The sequence below is a fragment of the Bombina bombina genome, chromosome 2 (assembly GCF_027579735.1).
Source record: "Bombina bombina isolate aBomBom1 chromosome 2, aBomBom1.pri, whole genome shotgun sequence".
Taxonomy (NCBI): domain Eukaryota; kingdom Metazoa; phylum Chordata; class Amphibia; order Anura; family Bombinatoridae; genus Bombina; species Bombina bombina.
The window spans coordinates 274,320,820-274,340,820 of record NC_069500.1 but is presented as its reverse complement, the minus strand read 5'-3'; the positions used below and the strand labels follow the sequence as shown (position 1 = coordinate 274,340,820).

Below are 20,001 nucleotides of genomic sequence, written 5' to 3'. Positions count from 1 at the left end.
AAGAAAAACAAAAATTACTTTATAGTCAATTAGCAAACCTATGCAAGTATCCCCACTTGCCTTCCCACATAAGTGGTCTGTATACATTGTTACCAGTGCACAAACTCCTGGTAAGATATGCAAATGAGATATACAATATCTCACAGTTTTTTGCTTTCATACTGTGTCCGACCACAGAATTCCTTTATGGGTTAAAGGGACACTCTACTCCGAAATTGTTATTGTTTAAAAAGATAGATCATCCCTTAATTAACCATTCCCCAGTTTTGCATAACTAACACTGTTATATTAATATACTTTTAACCTCTGTGATTACCTTGTATCTAAGCCTCTGCAGACTGCTCCCTTATCTCAGTGTTATTTTCAGACTTGCATTTTAGTCAATTAGTGCAAACTCATGAATAACTCCACAGAAGTGAAAACAATGTTATCTATATGGCACACATGAATTAGCATCGTCTATCTGTGAAAAGCTATAAAAATGCACTGAGATAAGAGGTGGCCTGTAGTAGCTTAGAAACAGGCAGAGATGTAGAGGTTTACAGGTTATAAATTATATTAATATAACAATGTTGGTTGTGCAAAGCTGGGGAATGGATAGTAAATGTGTTATCTATCTTTTTAAACAATAAACATTTTGGAGTAGACTGTCCCTTTAAAGGGACAGTCTAGTCAAAATTAAACTTTCTTGATTCAGATAGGGCATGCAATTTTAAACAACTTTCCAATTTACTTTTATCATCAAATTTGCTTTGTTACCTTGGTAGTATTTTTGAAAAGCTAAACCTAGGTAGTCTCAAACTGATCTCTAAACCATTGAAAACCGCCTCCTAGCTCAGAGCATTCTGAAAGTTTTTCACAGTTAGACAGTACTAGTTCATGTGTGTCATATAGATAACATTGGGCTCACTCCCATGGGGTTATTTAGGAATCTGCACGAATTGGCTAAACTGCATGTCTGTCAAAAGCACTGAGAAAAGGGGGCAGTCTGCAGAGGCTTGGATACAAGGTAATCACAGAGGTAAAAAGTATATTAATATAACAGTAATGGTTATGCAAAACTGGTGAATGGGTAATAAAGGGATTAGTTATCTTTTTAAATTAAAAAAAATCTGGTGTAGACTGTCCCTTTAAGTGCAGCAAAACCAAAACCACTTCTGGACAGCTGTTTTGGCTGCACTTACCCCATAAAGGACATGTACTACTGAATAATGATTATGGAAATCTATACCCTTTGAAGTAAAGGCATGTATGTAAAGTATATATATATATATATATATCAGCCTCAGGAATACCCATTAGGCTGTGTTGCACAGTGATCCCACTGCTGTCACCGGTGCTCTATCAAATTTTCCTACCTATCAAATTTTCCAAATCCTACCCATCAAATTTTCCTACCCTCCCTACTGCGCATATGCAAACGACATCATTACATTCCACAGATGATTCAAAAACACCTCCCACTTTCCTCAAGAGCGCTATGATGTCAGGAGCGCATGCGTACTCAATCAGTGTTTCTCTGTCAGATTTTCCCATTAGTGCATGTGTAGTATTGGGGTAGGAATATCTGACAGGGAAATAGTATACACAGATTTACCAAGCAGTATACATGTTGAACAACGGAGCACATGTGTATACAATCGATAGGAAAATATGACAGAACAACACCGTCAGATTTTCCTACTGATTAAGTATGCATGCACTCCGTTGTTCAACATGAACATGCATACTCAATTAGTAGGAAAATCTAACGGTGTTCTATCAGATTTTCCCATTAGCGCATGCATAGTATTGGGGTATGAATATCTAACAGGTAAATAGTATACTTGGATTTACCAAGCAGTATATATGTTGAACAACAGCAAAAGTTCAAACAGCTTGCCTCTTCTCCTGGAAACGGTGCATGGAAACTAATATCACTCTTGGTTCATCCTGCTGGATCTTTCCTGGCTAAGGCAATCAAATCAGTGACACTTATGTAAGATGGTATGGTTGATCCTTGTTTCAGCTTGTCTGCTTGATATGTGGATTGCCCTAACCAGGAAATATATCAAGCAGGAGGAGCCAAGAGTGATACCAGTTCCCGTGCACTGTTTCCAAGAGAAGAGGCAAGCGGTTTGAACTTTTACTGCTGTTCAACATACACTCACTGGCCACTTTATTAGCTACACCTGTCCAATTGCTTGTTAACACAAATTACTAATCAGCCAATCACATGGCAGCAACTCAATGCATTTAGGCATTTAGACGTGGTGAAGACGACTTGCTAATGTTCAAAACGAACATCAGAATGGGAAGGAAAGGGGATTTAAGTGACTTTGAATGTAGCATGGTTGTTGGTGCCAGACTGCCTGGTCTGAGTATTTAAAAAACTGCTGATCTACTGGGATTTTCATGCACAACCATCTCTAGGGTTTACAGAGAATGGTCTAAAAAATAGAAAATATCCAGTGAGCGGCAGTTGTGTGGACGAAAATGCCTTGTTGATGTCAGAGGTCAGTGGAGAATGGGCAGACTGGTTCGAGATGATAGGCAACAGTAACTCAAATAACCACTCGTTACAAGGTATGCAGAATACCATCTCTGAATGCACAACACGTCGAACCTTGAAGCAGATGGACTACAGCAGCAGAAGACCACACCGGGTGCCACTCCTGTCAGCTAAGAACAGGAAACTGAGGCTACAATTCGCACAAGCTCACCAAAATTGGACAATGGAAGATTGAGAAAAACGTTGCCTGGTCTGATGAATCTCGATTTCAGTTGCGACATGCAGATGGTAGGGTCCGAATTTGGCGTAAACATGAAAGTATGGAACCATCCTGCCTTGTATCAACGGTTCAGGCTGGTGGCGGTGGTGTAAAGGTGGGATATTTTCTTGGCACACTTTGGTTCCCTTAGTACCAATTAAGCACGGCCTACCTAAGTATTGTTGCTGACCATGTCCATCCCTTTATGACTACAGTGTACCCATCTTCTGATGGCTACTTCCAGCAGGATAATACACCATGTCACAAAGCTCAAATTATCTCAAACTAGTTTCTTGAACATGAAAATTAGTTCACTGTACTCCAATGGCCTCCACAGTCACCAGTTTTCAATCCAATAGAGCAGGGCACCCTATTTGGCCCCTACAATGAAGCCCAAGTTAGGCAGAAAACCCTCCAAAAAACATCAAAAACAAATTATGTAAAATGCCTAATTTGCACCCCCTCCTGCAGGGGCGCCCTAAGGCCTCAATTGTAGCACCAGTTCTGTATTTATGGTATCTGGCCATCCCAACTAAAGTTGTTCCAGTTGAAACATATATGAAACCACGTTTTCCCAATCACCCTACTGACTCATCAAACCATCTTCATTTGCCCACTAATCAATAACTTTTCCCATTAAACACAAATATTTTGACAGATTTTTCCAAATTTTTTAATCTAAATACCACAATTCAAAATAAATTTGAGACATTTGATAGTTCTTCCGCGGTAGCATTTGTAGACCTATGGAAAAACTAGAGGCAACTGCTCGTGCACAGACCCCATAGAGTCTCCAGAAATGATGCACAGTTCCCCTCATCTAATATCAGCCAATGCCGATCACTTCCCCAAACACGCAGGCTGCACTTATCTTAGTGGGAGAGCAGCGAAAATGCACAGGGGAGGAGGTGGGAGGAAGAGGCCTGCCCATGAGAGGAGTGCTGGGCGGGGGACAAATCGCTGTGTCCGCTGTTGGCTCCGAGCTCAGGCTGCTCCAGCTCCCAGCAGTGGGCAGTGTACGGCCGCTCTGCCGTGCACCATGGCGGCTGCGGTGGAAGTTAACGGGAGCACCAGCTGCAGCGGCAGCAGCGACACTTCCAGTACCGGAGAGGAGGAGAGGATGAGGCGGCTCTTTCAGACGTGCGATGGGGACGGGGACGGCTACATTAGTAGGTAAGTAAGCAGTAGATCAGGCGGTTGGAGCAAGTTTACAGTCGCTCATCCTAACTCCTTGCAAATAGTTTTGGGGAAAAGTAGGAATGATAGTTGGGAGGCCAAGCTGTGCTGGAGTGTAAGAGAGTACAGTGACTGCCACAGTGCAATGTAGGTCACCAACTTTATACCAGAAGCTGAGATGTGTAGTCCGGGTAAAGAACTAGTACAGTGCCACAGGGACAGTAATCTTTGATATGGTTCTGCTATATAGAAAGGCAAGATGGGCATCTTCATTATACCAAACTGACGTGTATAAATAGGAAAATGCACTAATTACAGTGCCCCATAGGAATGATTGCCACCAACTGTACAGCAAACTGACCTGGAGGGATATGGAACATAGCTAATACAGTGCTGCAGGAGATGTGCTTTCAATATCATTTCAAGCTGACATTTGTGGTAATGCAGTACGTGGGGAGCACAATTATACTGTTTTGACCTATATCCCGATAAAGGACTGTGCTAATTCAATGCCATAGGTGAAAGCAGGGCACTAACTTTATATTACAGTGATCTATACTAGTAAGGCAAAACATTGACTGAATGCCAAAGGCAGATGTTTATACCACACTGATCTGGAGACTTGGGTTCTACTCTTAAACAGTGTCTCAGGGCAACCTATATAATGTATTAAAAAAGGGTGCCAACGCAACTGTGTATTGGGAAATGCTTTAACACAGTGAATCATGGGCAGGATGGGCAACAACTTTACATAAAACTGATCTGGGGTGATAGTCATATGGTTCCATTAGTGGCACCCTGGGTATCAACTTTAAATCAAAACATCATTGAGGGAGGGGTTATTATATTATTACAAAGCCTCAGAGGTAAGATGGTATATCAAGTTATCCCATTGGTGACAGTGCCATTTGATGAAACAGGGCACACAATGTATAACATCCTACATGCTAAATTAATCTGTAAAATAATAAGTAGCTGTGGTGACAGATGCGACACATTCTTTAGATGGATAGATTGAATAGTGTTTTCCTATTGAAAAATGCTTTGCTATGCCCTTTAAGGGTATGCAAAGAACTTTATCTTTATTTTCCTCTTGTGTTTTAGAAAGAAAACCTAAATGAAATTGTAAAAGCATTGGTGACTTAAATACATTTCAATGTTATGTTTATGGTAAGCCAAAGGCAGAGAAAATGAACCACAAGGCACTTGTATCTGGCCCCATAAAAATTAAGGTGCTCTTCATGTCACCTGTCCATACCTTCATCTAGTTTACCACTACATCTGAGATGTAATATTACACACATTTTAAATTATGGCACCTAATCACCAGAAATATATACTCTGCCACTCATCCTCAAAAAGTACTGAATACTTATTTGTGTATGAATTAGGAGTCATGCAGTAGTGGTAGGGACATAAAGTTATTGCTGTGCTTTAACTAGTATAGGAGTTACTTATATAGGGTCAGATTACAAGTGGAACGCTAATTAACGCTCCTGTTCTAGCATTAATTGCGCTAGAAGTAAGCGTTTTGTGCTTGTCGGGTTGCGCACATATTATGAGTTGAAAGTAAACTGATTTCACTCGCGCAAAAAGCCAAAGTTAGAATATCGCATGCACGTTCACATATTCCCCCATAGAAGTCAACGGAGAAAAAAAGAAGAAGAAAAAACATAATGTCCCATTCTTGCACAAACCAGATCTTGTGCTAAACCGACATGAAAATACATATTTTCTACTACATTTACATAATTGTCTATATATGTATTTTAACATATGCATCTCTATGTTAAAGACATTTATTTGCCTGCCCCTTTTTTTTTTCTAACACCTGAAATCTCATATCTTTGAGCCTTTATAATTTTTGTGTGCAATATTTTTTTGAAAAGTTTTCTTCAGATAGTGTTATTATGAGTGTAACTATACTTTGTAATGTATTTTTTTATGTTTTGTGCAACTTTTTTTTTTTTGCAAAACAGTTAAATTGATGGTACATCAAGTGGAGGTTAAAGGAATAGTAAACCCCAACATTTTGTTTTATGATTCAGATAGAACATACAATTTTTAAACAACTTTTCAATTTAATTCTATTATCAAATTTTCTTCATTCTCTTGTTATCCATTGCTGAAGGGACAGCATTGCACTACAGACAGGAAGCTGAAAATATATATTTAGCCAATCACAAGAGACAAATGTGTGCAGGCACTAATTAGCAGCAGCTCCCACTAGTGTAGGATATGTGCGTATTGATTTTCAACAAGAGATACTAAGAGAACAAAGCACATTTGAAAATAGAAGTGAATTTAAAAGTGTCTTGCAATGGCCTGCTCTATCTAAATCATGCAAGTTTAATTTTGACTTTCCTATCCCTTTAAGTGATCAAATATGTTAAAAAAAAAAAAAAGGGTGCTAAACTCACCCTTTCTGTGCTGTTGAACAGCGCTAAACTCATCAGCTCTGGCCGCCCACGGCACATCAGTCTTCAACCAATGAGGTGCCACTTGCAACTGACAATGTTCTGTATGCACGCACGGCTATTGGTTTAGAGGTGCAAACGTCACCTCATTGAAGGAGATTGATGTGCTGTGGGCAGCTGTAGCCGTAGAGTTTAGCGCTGTGCAACGGCACAGAAAGGGTGAATTTAGTACCCTTTTTTATATATTTGATCACTTAACCTCTACTTTATTTTTATTGATGGTAAATCCTAGCGTTTGTTATACACTTGGATTTACCATCATTTTAACCAGAGCTCTAAAGTTGCGTAAATCACGATTGCGCTCAAGCGATCGCATTTACTTTCAACTTGTAATATGAGTGATAAGCCCGACGAGCGCATAAACCCCTTATTGCTTGTGCGCAATTGTTTACGCTCCACTTTTAATCTGACCCATAGGGATCGATTTATCAAACTCTTCAGCAGGCTTCGCCTGCCTACGACTGCAAATTCTCACAAGAGAACCTGCAGTTCGTATTTAACAAGCAGCGGTTATCTTAGGTGGCAAATTTTAATCTCCCCGGTCTTGTAATCTAGCCCTTAGATCATTGCAATATAAAATATTTAATTAAACATAGTAAATAAACTCTGCTGTGACGGATACCCCAGGTAGCCCAACTGGGTAGCTCCGCCAAACGGGTCCTTCCTTTGCCTGGAACAGGCTGCTATGTAGCCCAGGAAAGTGATTTTAGCTGGAGCCCACCCAAATAACTAGACATACTAGCATTCAGGTGAAACAGGAAAAGGTTTTATTGGGAAACACACACATCTTTTATACACACAACTCATCTTGATAAGATGCTGGACAATCCCACAATTTTCCCGCCCCTCCAGACAGGCTGGCACCGGCCATAGCAGCCACGGTCCCACAGATTCCCAGTACCCAGGGGTGGCGGTTTCGGGGGGGTGATCCCAGTGGAGTGATGGCACTTCCAGGGTGTCATTTTAAAGCTCTCGGTCCACAAAAGCTACAGTCTTTTTTGAACGTCCACCGGGAAGTCAAGGGAGAATAGGTTTTATAGGGGGAACCAGAACCCTCAGTTCCTAAGGGAGCTCCCTTCAGGCAGTCACCCCACCTCTGGCCCACCCTAAGAGGCACCAAACCCCAGAAGAGCGGAGCTCTGGGACAAAGGGCCACTGGAGTGACCTGGGTCAAAGGGCACCGGTAATCCTGGATGATGCGGCCGACCGGTAGTTCCAGGGGCCTGGCCGGCTGAAGGGGAAAGTGGCAGTCAGCAACCAGCTCTTCCAAGATGATATTCAACACACAAAACAAGGGCAACAGAAGCTCCGGGGAATCGCGGTTGCTTGGAGGAGCCCAAAACCACAGAGAAACAGCAGGGGTGAGGCCATAGGGGGGTAAGGGTTCAACCCCTGCAGCTCAGTATCTGTGACATCTGCAAACATACTTTCATTATGTATTTTGTTCCTTTTCCTGTAGTTTATTTCTGAAAGTTAAGAATTTTCCATTTTGAGAATTAGAAGTGCACACTGCATGCCCTGCTGCATATATGTCCCTAATTGGCTTCAGGGAGCATCTGGTTAACCCCTTCCAGATGTTAGGAGGTCCCATGTTGTCCTAAATGCACTGGGCTGTAGCGCCCTTAGGACGGCATGGAACGTCCAACCCATTTGGCTGTACTGAAGCCAAAAGCGTTTCCTGAATGGGATCGCGGGCTGGAGGTGTGCCTAGCATCATAGGGATGCCCCCCTGTCCCGATCTCGTGATCGTTGTTCCGATGTAAACAAATTAGCACGGTCATGAAAGGGTTAAAATATATATATATACCCCCGGTACTGAACTCTGAGCTTACCCAGGCACTGATTGGTAGGTATACTCCCTGTATTGTGAAAACGTGTACATTTTTGGTTCAGCAACTGCGTACTGTTTGCTGATTAGTGGCTAAATAGCCACCATTAAGCAAGCGCTATCCTGGGTGCTGAACCTAAAATGGGCCAGCTCCTAAGCTTTACATTCCTGCTTTTCAAATAAAGATAGCAAGAGAACGAAGAACATTTGATAATAGGAGTAAATTAGAAAGTTGCAATAACTTACAACAGTCTCTCCTAAATCATAGTCAAAAAGAAATGTGTGTGTAAAAATGAAAATTGAAAAATTAACACCATACACTTTCTCCAATTTTTTTGGCTAAAACGGTTGCTTCAAAGGCATCAAAGCACACCATATACAATACCTTGGGGTGTCAACTTTTCAAATATATGCACATTCATGGAAACAAATAAATTGGGGTATATTAAAAGATCCCCAAAAAGACAATAGGCAAAGAAAATATGTTAAATGTGAAAAAAAATCAAACGCATGTCAGACATTTGGCATTGCACCCCCCAAGCAAGCCAACAAACCTATGCATAGGTGGTATCACTGTACTCAGGAGATGTTGGTGAACGGGTCTTCTTTGGCAGTAACACATAACAGGAGCTGAGAATCTATGTCTAAAGTACAATGTGTGTGAAAAATAACACAAAAAAATGACTGCCCAATAGTTTGACAAAGACTGGTGGTTAAATTAGTGCATGGAAAGTGTTAAAATACCAGCATTTGAAATACCCTAGGGTGTCTATATATGTATATGGTTTAATGGGGGTAATTTACATTGGCCGGCTTCAGAAATGTCCCAAATAGGACATGGGTGCATGATGACAGATGTGAAAATTCCAAGTTTAAAAACTGGAATGCGCCCCCTAAAAATAAGGCCTTTTAGCCGCCAGAGAACACGACACATTAATACATGCGTGGTATCACTGTACTCAGGAGATGCTGCTGAAGACATATTGGGGTGTTATTTGGCAGTAACCCTTAGCGTTCTCAGTAAATGTATTCTTGAATTGCTATTTTGTCAAAAAAAATCACCACTTTTTTCTTTTTTCAAAATTTGGCATAGATTGGTAGTAAAATGGTTGCATGGAAAGAGTCAAAATACCCCTTGTTTAATACATTAGGTTGTCTTTTTTAAAATAAAAATAAAATATATATATATTCAGGGATTCCTGACAGATATCAGTGTTCCAATGGAACTATCGCTAATTTTGAAAAAAAAAATAGTTTGGAAATAGCAAAGTGCTACTTGTACTTATTGCCCTATAACTTGCAAAGAACATGTAAACATTTGGATATTTCTAAACTCAGGACAAAATTTAGAAAGTATTTAGCATGGGAGTTTTTTGGTAGTTGTAGAATTGTAAGAGATTTTGAGGGTCAAAGTAAGAAAAAAGTGTTTTTTTTTTGTTTGTTTTTTTAATAAACAACTTTATTGAAAATTATATAATGTGATACATGTATTAGGAGGCGCAGCTCCTTTGTGTTACAGTTCCAATAGTTGTCATATTTTTATTGTCACATGAAATATACAAATTATATTATCATAACATGTTAGGTAGATTCAGCTTTCTTGAAATCTACATCTGAAAATCATAATTATATCCAATACTCCTTAGGGAGTTTTTCTAGTAACTCTATCAAAACCTTTGAAAGGAGGGTAAAAAAAAACTTAAAAATAGGGAAGGAAAGGAGGGAATAAAAGTGGGCCCGTCCCGCCCGGAGATCCCAAACAGCTTATCTTACTTTCGCTTGTTTTTCCTTTAACGATTGACTATATATGTCCCAAGTTTGGGATATCACTGCATAAATATCCATTTTCTCATGTTTAAGGTAATAGTATTCCTCTAATACAATCAAATCTGAAACTTTCTGTACCCACATATCTAATGGAGGAGCTCCACTATATTTCCAGTTTTTGGCTATCAATTGTTTTGCCCCTTTGGTCATTATCCTAAATAGACGGAGATAGGGTTTGTATTTAATTTTAGGAGTTTTATTCAATAGCCATATTAGGGGGTCTAGTGGGAATATTGTTTCCATTATGATTTCTGCTTCATTAATTACCTGCCTCCAAAAGTTCTGGATAGCATTACACCACCACCTCATGTGTGCAGCATTGCTATTTACATGCCCGCATCTCCAACATGTATTAGGTTGTGAGCGGAATAAGTGGTGTCATTTCTGTGGGGTAAAATACCATCTATGTAATAATTTGAAATTAGTCTCCAGAATGGAAGATGAAATAGAAGATTTTAAGGTGGCTTGGAGTATTGAGTTACTCGTCTGAGGAGATATAACGACCCCCAGATCAGTTTCCCATTTCTCTAAGTATGGGGGTATATACCCTGGTGGTTTCTGAATCAGCAATTTATATATTCTGGACAATGTATGTCGGAGTGGAGGGGGTTGCACACATAGGGATTCAAAATTGGTCATTGGTCTTGTCATATTGTTGTGGTCTCTATGTTTGAATATAAAGTTTCTGGCCTGTCTGTATGTAAACCAGTTAGTAAAGCATTCATGTCCCTCTGCTACCAAATCAGTTTGTGTGCGTATTGTCTACATTTGTGACCATCTGTCGTACTGTAAAGTCTCTGTTTGTCGAATCTAGAGTCGAGGAGTTTGTGAAAGGGCGTAGTGTGAATTCTCCATTTTCCAGTAGAGATGTCAGTGGGGATGGTATAGAAGAGATGAATAGAGATGTATTTATAGTTTTTGTCCAGATCTGCTAAGTTTCCCTCGTCACCAGGTTATCATCAACTCTTAATCTAGGTTTGTTAGAGTCACTCCAACAGAGTCGCCCAAGATGAGGTCTCTGGGATATTAAATGCTCTAGTGGAACCCATCTCTTATGATGGAAGTGAATATTCCAATCTACAATCCTTTGTAAGAATATGGCCTGTCTGTATAACTCTAAATTTGGGACACCCATTCCTCTCTGCGATCTGGGAGATTGCATTGTGTGTTGGTTAATTCTTGGTGGTTTTCTGTTCCATATGTAGTCTCTAAATGCTTTCTGTATAGAGGGTAGATATTGTTTGGGAAGTGGGATAGGTAATGTTTGGAGATAGTATAATATCCTCTGGAAAATATTCATTTTAATTACTTCTATGCGTCCAAACCACGAAATCTGTTTGGTCGGTTAATAATAGATCGTTAATAATTGCACGTTTAAGCAGTATATAGTTCAGAATGAACATGTCTTCCAATGTAGGGGCAAGTTTAATTCCTAAATATTTTAATGCTGAAGGGCACCAGGAGAATGTGGTAAGCTTTTTAATGGTTTGTAGTTCTGTATCATTTATATTTATATTTAAGATCTCCGATTTGGTCTTGTTGACTGAGAAGTTGGATAGTGTGTGAAATGTTTCAAATTCTTTATTCAAGTGTGGGATAGATATTTCGGGTTTTGTAAGAGAAAAAAGCATATCGTCCGCAAAAAGAGAAACCGTATATTCTTGGGAGCTAATATCGATGCTGTGTATCTGCGGGTTGTGTCTAATACTTGTGGCTAGTGTTTCTATAACGCAAGTAAATAAGAGGGGCGACAGGGGACATCCCTGACGCGTCCCATTTCTAATAGGGAAAGGATCTGATAGGGAGCCATTTATCAAGATACGTGCGCTGGGTTGAGAATATAGGGAGAAGATCCGAGTCAGTATTTGAGGGCCTAGGCCTATGTGTGACAATGTGGCTTTCAAAAAATCCCAGGCAACACGGTCAAAAGCCTTTTCGGCATCGGTTGACAAGAATAAAGTAGGGATATTGTTTTTCTTAACATAATGTATTAAATGGAGGGCTCTGACCGTGTTGTCTTTGGCCTCTCGACCTGGGATGAAGCCAACTTGGTCTTGATGAATAATGCTGTGGAGAATTCTGTTTAGTCTATGGGCTAGTATTTTCGCATAAATTTTGATGTCTGTATTTAATAGTGAGATAGGACAATAGTTTGCGGGGAGGGTGGGGGATTTATTTGGTTTTGGTAGTAATATAATGTGGGCTTCTAGGGCTCTTGCCGAAAAGGCTTCTGAGCTGTCGATATATTGGAAATAATTTAGAATGTGAGGGGAAAGTGTTTCCCAAAAGGTAGAATAATATTTATGGCCAAAACCGTCTGGGCCTGGTGTTTTTCCGGATGGCAAGTCTTTGACGACTAAATTTACCTCCTCTAAAGTTAGTGGGTTCTCTAGTTCCTCCTTTTTGTTCAGATGTAATGTTAGGTAGTTTCAATTGGCTGAGATAGGTATCTATCTCTTGCGAACGCGTCTGTGTGTCTATTGTGTGTTTGTTATAATCATTTCTGTATATAGTTTTTGAAAGAATTTTTGGAATGTATGGGCTATGCTACGAGTGGAGTGTTGTGAACGTCCTTTTTCATCGATAATATGCAATACGTATTTATTATGTGCTTTATGTTTAAGGTATCGCGCTAAAAGGCTTCCAAATTTGTTGCGTCCCTCGTAATGTTTCTGTTGGTTGTATAGTGTTTTTCGTTTATGTTCTTTTGATAAATGAGAGGCAAGTTTTTGTCTTTCCGATGTGAGTTCCGCTAATGTATCTTTATCTGATGGAAAGTTTTTATGTCTAGCTTCGAGTTGTTGTTGTATTTTAAATAGATAAGATTTAACTGCCTCTCTTTTAGTTTTGTTAATGTGTGCCTTTATGGCTATCAATTTGCCCCTAAGAAAAAGTGTTTGTTTTTTTTCTTCATTTTTTTCTTCATATTTTATAATTTTGTTTTATAGTAAATTATAAAATTTTATGAAAATAATGTTATCTTTAGAAAGTCCATTTAATGGCGAGAAAAACGGTATATATGTGTGGGTACAGTAAATGAGTAAGAGGAAAATTACAGCTAAACACAAACAACGCAGAAATGTAAAAATAACCTTGGTCCCAAACGGACAGAAAATGGAAAAGTGCTGCGGTCATTGAGGGGTTAAAAGGATTTTTCTCCAACATTGGTGTGTCCGGTCCACAGCGTCATCCTTACTTGTGGGAATATCTCTTCCCCAACAGGAAATGCCAAAGAGTCCCAGCTAAGCTGGCCATATAGTCCCTCCTAGGCTCCGCCCACCCCAGTCATTCTCTTTGCCGTTGCACAGGCAACATCTCCACGGAGATGGTTAAGAGTATGTGGTGTTTTAATGCAGTTTTTTTAAATTTTTATTCTACTATCAAGAGTTTGTTATTTTAAAATAGTGCTGGTATGTACTGTTTACTCTGAAACAGAAAAGGATGAAGATTTCTGTTTGTGAGAGGAAGATGATTTTAGCAGACAGTAACTAAAATCGATTGCTGTTTCCACATAGGACTGTTGAGATGAAGTAACTTCAGTTGGGGGAAACAGCAGACTTTTCTGCTTAAGGTATGACTAGCCATATTTCTAACAAGGCTGTGTAATGCTGGAAGGCTGTCATTTCCCCTCATGGGGACCGGTAAGCCATTTTCTTAGTTTCAAACAGAATAAAGGGCTTAATATGGGCTATAAAACTGGTAGACACTTTTATGGGCTAAATCGATTGCTTTATTTGGACATTTTATACATGTTTATGCTGATAATTCACACTTATAAACTTGGGGAATGTTTTTTAACGTCAGGCACTATGTTAGACACCTTTTCCAGTCAGGGAGGACCTTCCCAGTTGTAGGCTGAGCCTCATTTTCGCGCCATTACTGCGCAGTTGTTTTTGAGAGCAAGACATGCAGATGCATGTGTGAGGACCTGAAAGTAGTTGGAAAAGTTTCTAGAAGGCGTCATTTGGTATCGTATTCCCCTCTGGGCTTGGTTAGGTCACAGCAAAGGCTGTAGCTGGGACTGTATAGGGGTTAAATTTGTAAACGGCTCCGGTTCCGTTCTTTTAAGGGTTAAAGCTCTGAAAATTGGTATGCAATACTGTTAATGCTTTAAGACACTGTGGTGAAATTTTGGTAAATTTTGAACAATTCCTTCATACTTTTTCACATATTCAGTAATAAAGTGTGCTCTGTTTAAAATTTAAAGAGACAGTAACGGTTTTGTTTTAAAACGGTTTTTGTGCTTTATTGACAAGTTTAAGCCTGTTTAACATGTCTGTGCCTTCGGATAAGCTATGTTCTATATGTATGAAAGCCAATGTGTCTCCCCATTCAAAATTGTGTGATAATTGTGCCATAGCGTCCAAACAAAGTAAGGACAGTACTGCCACAGATAATGAAATTGCCCAAGATGATTCCTCACATGAGGAGAGTAGACATGATACTACATCATCTCCTACTGTGTCTACACCAGTTTTGCCCACGCAGGAGGCCCCTAGTACATCTAGCGCGCCAATGCTTATTACCATGCAACAATTGACGGCTGTAATGGATAACTCAATAGCAAATATTTTATCCAAAATGCCTGCATATCAGAGAAAGCGCGATTGCTCTGTTTTAAACACTGAAGAGCAGGAGGGCGCTGATGATAATTGTTCTGTCATACCCTCACACCAATCTGAAGTGGCCATGAGGGAGGTTTTGTCAGATGGGGAAATTTCAGATTCAGGAAAAATTTCTCAACAAGCTGAACCTGATGTTGTGACATTTAAATTTAAATTAGAACATCTCCGCGCACTGCTTAAGGAGGTGTTATCTACTCTGGATGATTGTGACAACTTGGTCATTCCAGAGAAATTATGCAAGATGGACAAGTTTCTAGAGGTTCCGGTGCACCCCAACGCTTTTCCTATACCCAAGCGGGTGGCGGACATAGTGAATAAGGAGTGGGAGAAGCCCGGCATACCTTTTGTTCCCCCCCCCCTATATTTAAGAAATTATTTCCTATGGTCGACCCCAGAAAGGACTTATGGCAGACAGTTCCTAAGGTCGAGGGGGCAGTTTCTACTCTAAACAAGCGAACTACTATTCCTATCGAGTATAGTTGTGCTTTCAAAGATCCTATGGATAAAAAATTGGAAGGTTTGCTTAAAAAGATTTTTGTACAGCAAGGTTACCTTCTACAACCCATTTCGTGCATTGTTCCTGTCACTACAGCAGCGTGGTTCTGGTTCGAGGAACTAGAAAAGTCGCTCAGTAGAGAGACTCCATATGAGGAGGTTATGGACAGAGTTCACGCACTTAAGTTGGCTAACTCTTTTATTTTAGATGCCGCTTTGCAATTAGCTAGATTAGCGGCGAAAAATTCAGGGTTTGCAATTGTGGCGCGCAGAGCGCTTTGGCTAAAGTCTTGGTCAGCGGATGTATTATCCAAGACAAAATTGCTTAACATCCCTTTCAAAGGTAAAACTCTCTTTGGGCCAGAATTGAAAGAGATTATCTCAGACATCACTGGGGGAAAGGGCCACCCCCTTCCACAAGATAGGCCTTTCAAGGCCAAGAATAAGTCTAATTTTCGTTCCTTTCGCAAATTTCAGGAACGGACCGACCTCTAATTCTGCATCCTCTAAGCAAGAGGGTAATGCCTCACAGCCCAAACCAGCCTGGAAACCTATGCAAGGCTGGAACAAGGGTAAGCAGGCCAAGAAGCCTGCTGCTGCTAACAAAACAGCATGAAGGAGTAGCCCCCGATCCGGGACTGGATCTAGTAGGGGGCAGACTCTCTCTCTTTGCTCAGGCTTGGGCAAGAGATGTTCAGGATCCCTGGGCACTAGAAATAGTTTATCAGGGTTATCTTCTGGAATTCAGGGAACTACCCCCAAAGGGAAGGTTCCACATGTCTCACTTATCCTTAAACCAAATAAAGAGACAGGCGTTCTTACATTGTGTAGAAGACCTGTTAAAGATGGGAGTGATACACCCTGTTCCAATGACGGAACAAGGAATGGGATTTTACTCAAATCTGTTCGTAGTTCCCAAAAAAGAGGGAACCTTCAGACCAATTCTGGATTTAAAGATCCTAAACAAATTTCTCAGGGTACCATCGTTCAAAATGGAAACCATTCGAACGATTCTACCCACTATCCAGGAAGGTCAATTTATGACTACCGTGGATATAAAGGATGCGTACCTACATTTTCCTATCCACAAAGAACATCATCAGTTCCTAAGGTTCCCCTTTCTGGACAAACATTACCAGTTTGTGGCCCTCCCATTCGGGTTAGCCACTGCTCCAAGGATTTTCACAAAGGTACTCGGGTCCCTTCTAGCGGTTCTAAGACCGAGGGGCATTGCAGTAGTACCGTACTTGGACGACATTCTAATACAAGCGTCGTCCCTTTCAAGAGCAAAGACTCATACAGACATCGTTCTGGCCTTTCTCAGATCTCACGGATGGAAGGTGAACATAGAAAAAAGTTCTCAGATGTCAGAAAGTCAAAACTTCTAAGCACTTGTCAAGTTCTTCACTCTGTTCCACGTCCTTCCATAGCTCAGTGCATGGACGTAGTAGGGTTGATGGTTGCAGCAATGGACATAGTTCCTTTTGCACGAATTCATCTAAGACCATTACAACTGTGCATGCTCAAACAGTGGAATGGGGACTATTCAGACTTGTCTCCAGTGATTCAAGTAGATCAGAAGACCAGAGATTCACTCCGTTGGTGGCTGACCCTGGACCATCTATCCCAGGGAATGAGCTTCCGCAGACCAGAGTGGGTCATTGTCACGACCGACGCCAGTCTAGTGGGCTGGGGCGCGGTCTGGGAATCCCTGAAAGCTCAGGGACTATGGTCTCGGGAAGAGTCTCTTCTCCCGATAAACATTCTGGAACTAAGAGCGATATTCAATGCTCTCAGGGCTTGGCCTCAGCTTGCAAAGGCCAGATTCATAAGATTCCAATCAGACAACATGACGACTGTTGCGTATATCAATCATCAGGGGGGAACAAGGAGTTCCCTAGCGATGAAAGAAGTGACCAAAATAATTCAATGGGCGGAGGATCACTCCTGCCATCTATCTGCGATCCACATCCCAGGTGTGGAAAACTGGGAAGCGGATTATCTGAGTCGTCAGACATTCCATCCGGGGGAGTGGGAACTCCACCCGGAGATCTTTGCCCAGTTGACTCAATTATGGGGCATTCCAGACATAGATCTGATGGCGTCTCGTCAGAACTTCAAGGTTCCTTGCTACGGGTCCAGATCCAGGGATCCCAAGGCGACTCTAGTGGATGCACTAGTAGCACCTTGGACCTTCAACCTAGCTTATGTGTTTCCACCGTTTCCTCTCATTCCCAGGCTGGTAGCCAGGATCAAACAGGAGAGGGCCTCGGTGATCTTGATAGCTCCTGCGTGGCCACGCAGGACTTGGTATGCAGACCTGGTGAATATGTCATCGGTTCCACCATGGAAGCTACCTTTGAGACAGGACCTTCTTGTTCAGGGTCCATTCGAACATCCAAATCTAGTCTCCCTCCAGCTGACGGCTTGGAGATTGAACGCTTGATTCTATCAAAGCGTGGGTTTTCAGATTCTGTGATAGATACTCTGGTTCAGGCCAGAAAACCGGTAACTAGAAAGATTTACCATAAAATATGGAAAAGATATATCTGTTGGTGTGAATCCAAGGGATTCCCATGGAATAAGATAAAAATTCCTAAGATTCTTTCCTTTCTGCAAGAAGGTTTGGATAAAGGATTATCTGCGAGTTCTCTAAAGGGACAGATTTCTGCTTTATCTGTCTTACTACACAAACGACTGGCAGCTGTGCCAGATGTTCAAGCATTTGTTCAGGCTCTGGTTAGGATCAAGCCTGTTTACAGACCTTTGACTCCTCCCTGGAGTCTAAATCTAGTTCTTTCAGTTCTTCAAGGGGTTCCGTTTGAACCTCTACATTCCATAGATATTAAGTTATTATCTTGGAAAGTTTTGTTTTTGGTTGCTATTTCTTCTGCTAGAAGAGTTTCAGAGTTATCTGCTCTGCAGTGTACTCCGCCCTATCTGGTGTTCCATTCAGATAAGGTTGTTTTGCGTACTAAGCCTGGTTTTCTTCCTAAGGTTGTTTCCAACAAGAATATTAACCAGGAGATAGTTGTACCTTCTTTGTGTCCGAAACCAGTTTCAAAGAAGGAACGTTTGCTACACAATTTAGATGTAGTCCGTGCTCTAAAATTCTACTTAGAAGCTACAAAAGAGTTCAGACAAACATCTTCTCTGTTTGTCGTCTATTCTGGTAAAAGGAGAGGTCAAAAAGCAACTTCTACCTCTCTTTCCTTTTGGCTTAAAAGCATCATCCGATTGGCTTATGAGACTGCCGGATGGCAGCCTCCTGAAAGAATCACAGCTCACTCCACTAGGGCTGTGGCTTCCACATGGGCCTTCAAGAACGAGGCTTCTGTTGATCAGATATGTAAGGCAGCGACTTGGTCTTCACTGCACACTTTTGCCAAATTTTACAAATTTGATACTTTTGCTTCTTCGGAGGCTATTTTTGGGAGAAAGGTTTTGCAAGCCGTGGTGCCTTCCGTTTAGGTAACCTGATTTGCTCCCTCCCTTCATCCGTGTCCTAAAGCTTTGGTATTGGTTCCCACAAGTAAGGATGACGCCGTGGACCGGACACACCAATGTTGGAGAAAACAGAATTTATGCTTACCTGATAAATTACTTTCTCCAACGGTGTGTCCGGTCCACGGCCCGCCCTGGTTTTTTAATCAGGTCTGATGAATTATTTTCTCTAACTACAGTCACCACGGTACCATATGGTTTCTCCTATATTTTTCCTCCTGTCCGTCGGTCGAATGACTGGGGTGGGCGGAGCCTAGGAGGGACTATATGGCCAGCTTTGCTGGGACTCTTTGCCATTTCCTGTTGGGGAAGAGATATTCCCACAAGTAAGGATGACGCCGTGGACCGGACACACCGTTGGAGAAAGTAATTTATCAGGTAAGCATAAATTCTGTTTTTTTTTGGCAATAATTTTTACTCCATTTTGAAAAAAATGGTACAGTGACAGGAAGGTGAAGGATGAATGGAACTTGATAAAGTACACAACAATCTTGATACATAGACTTTGCACAGTATATTTAAAGTACCACCTACATTTAACCATTTCATACTGGCTGTGATCACTGTGCACATTTTACTTGGCCACTGGCCAGAGTTTATTTGGCTAATTTTTACTTTTGCTCACTTCATTGTTTCTGGGGCACTTATTTAACTGGCACAATTTTATTTGGCTTATTGCACCTAATACATTTCACATTGACATATTATAGGGTACATTGTGACTGTACTCAATACATTTCACAGTGGTTCTTTTTGCCTTATTTCACTATGTCATTGTATCTAATAAATGTGTAGTTAGTGGCACACATCTTAACTACACTCCCTGTACATTTGTGTATTTGATTTATTTCCCCTTAACTACATCTGCTATACAGTACTATTAAAATTAAAGGGACATTAAAGTATTTTTTTAAGAGGGAAAAAAAAATATTGTTTATGCTTTTGTCGTGTGTCCCTGTCTACTAATACATAAGCTGGAGTTCTGCTCATCAGCCAGTGAGCAGTCGCCCCATAAAGTGATGATAAATTTGAAGTTTCTACTAGGCAGTGTTAAACAAGTCTAGTCAAAAATAAACTTTCATGATTCAGATAGGGCATATAATTTTAAACTACTTTCCAATTTACTTTTTATCATCAATTTTGCATTGTTCTCTTGGTATTCATAGTTGAACGCTAAACCTAGGTAGGTTCATATGCTAATATCTTAGCCTTTGTAGGCCGACTCTTATATGAATGCATTTTGACATTTTTTCACAACTAGAGGGCATTAGTTCATGTGTGCCATATAGATAACAATGTGCTCATGTCCGTGGAGTTAC

General features: G+C 40.7%; 1 protein-coding gene across 2 annotated transcripts in view; it reads left to right on the top strand.

Annotated features, from left to right (window-relative positions):
- The first annotated feature begins 3,732 nt into the window (after positions 1–3,732).
- MCC (MCC regulator of WNT signaling pathway) overlaps positions 3,733–20,001 on the top strand; it is a 1,086,108-nt gene continuing 1,069,839 nt past the window's right edge. For both annotated transcript variants that reach the window (XM_053701549.1, XM_053701547.1), the window contains exon 1: positions 3,733–3,923. In XM_053701549.1, the coding sequence (XP_053557524.1) occupies positions 3,790–3,923 (134 nt within the window). In that variant the 5' untranslated portion in view covers positions 3,733–3,789. The remainder of the gene's footprint in view (positions 3,924–20,001) is intronic.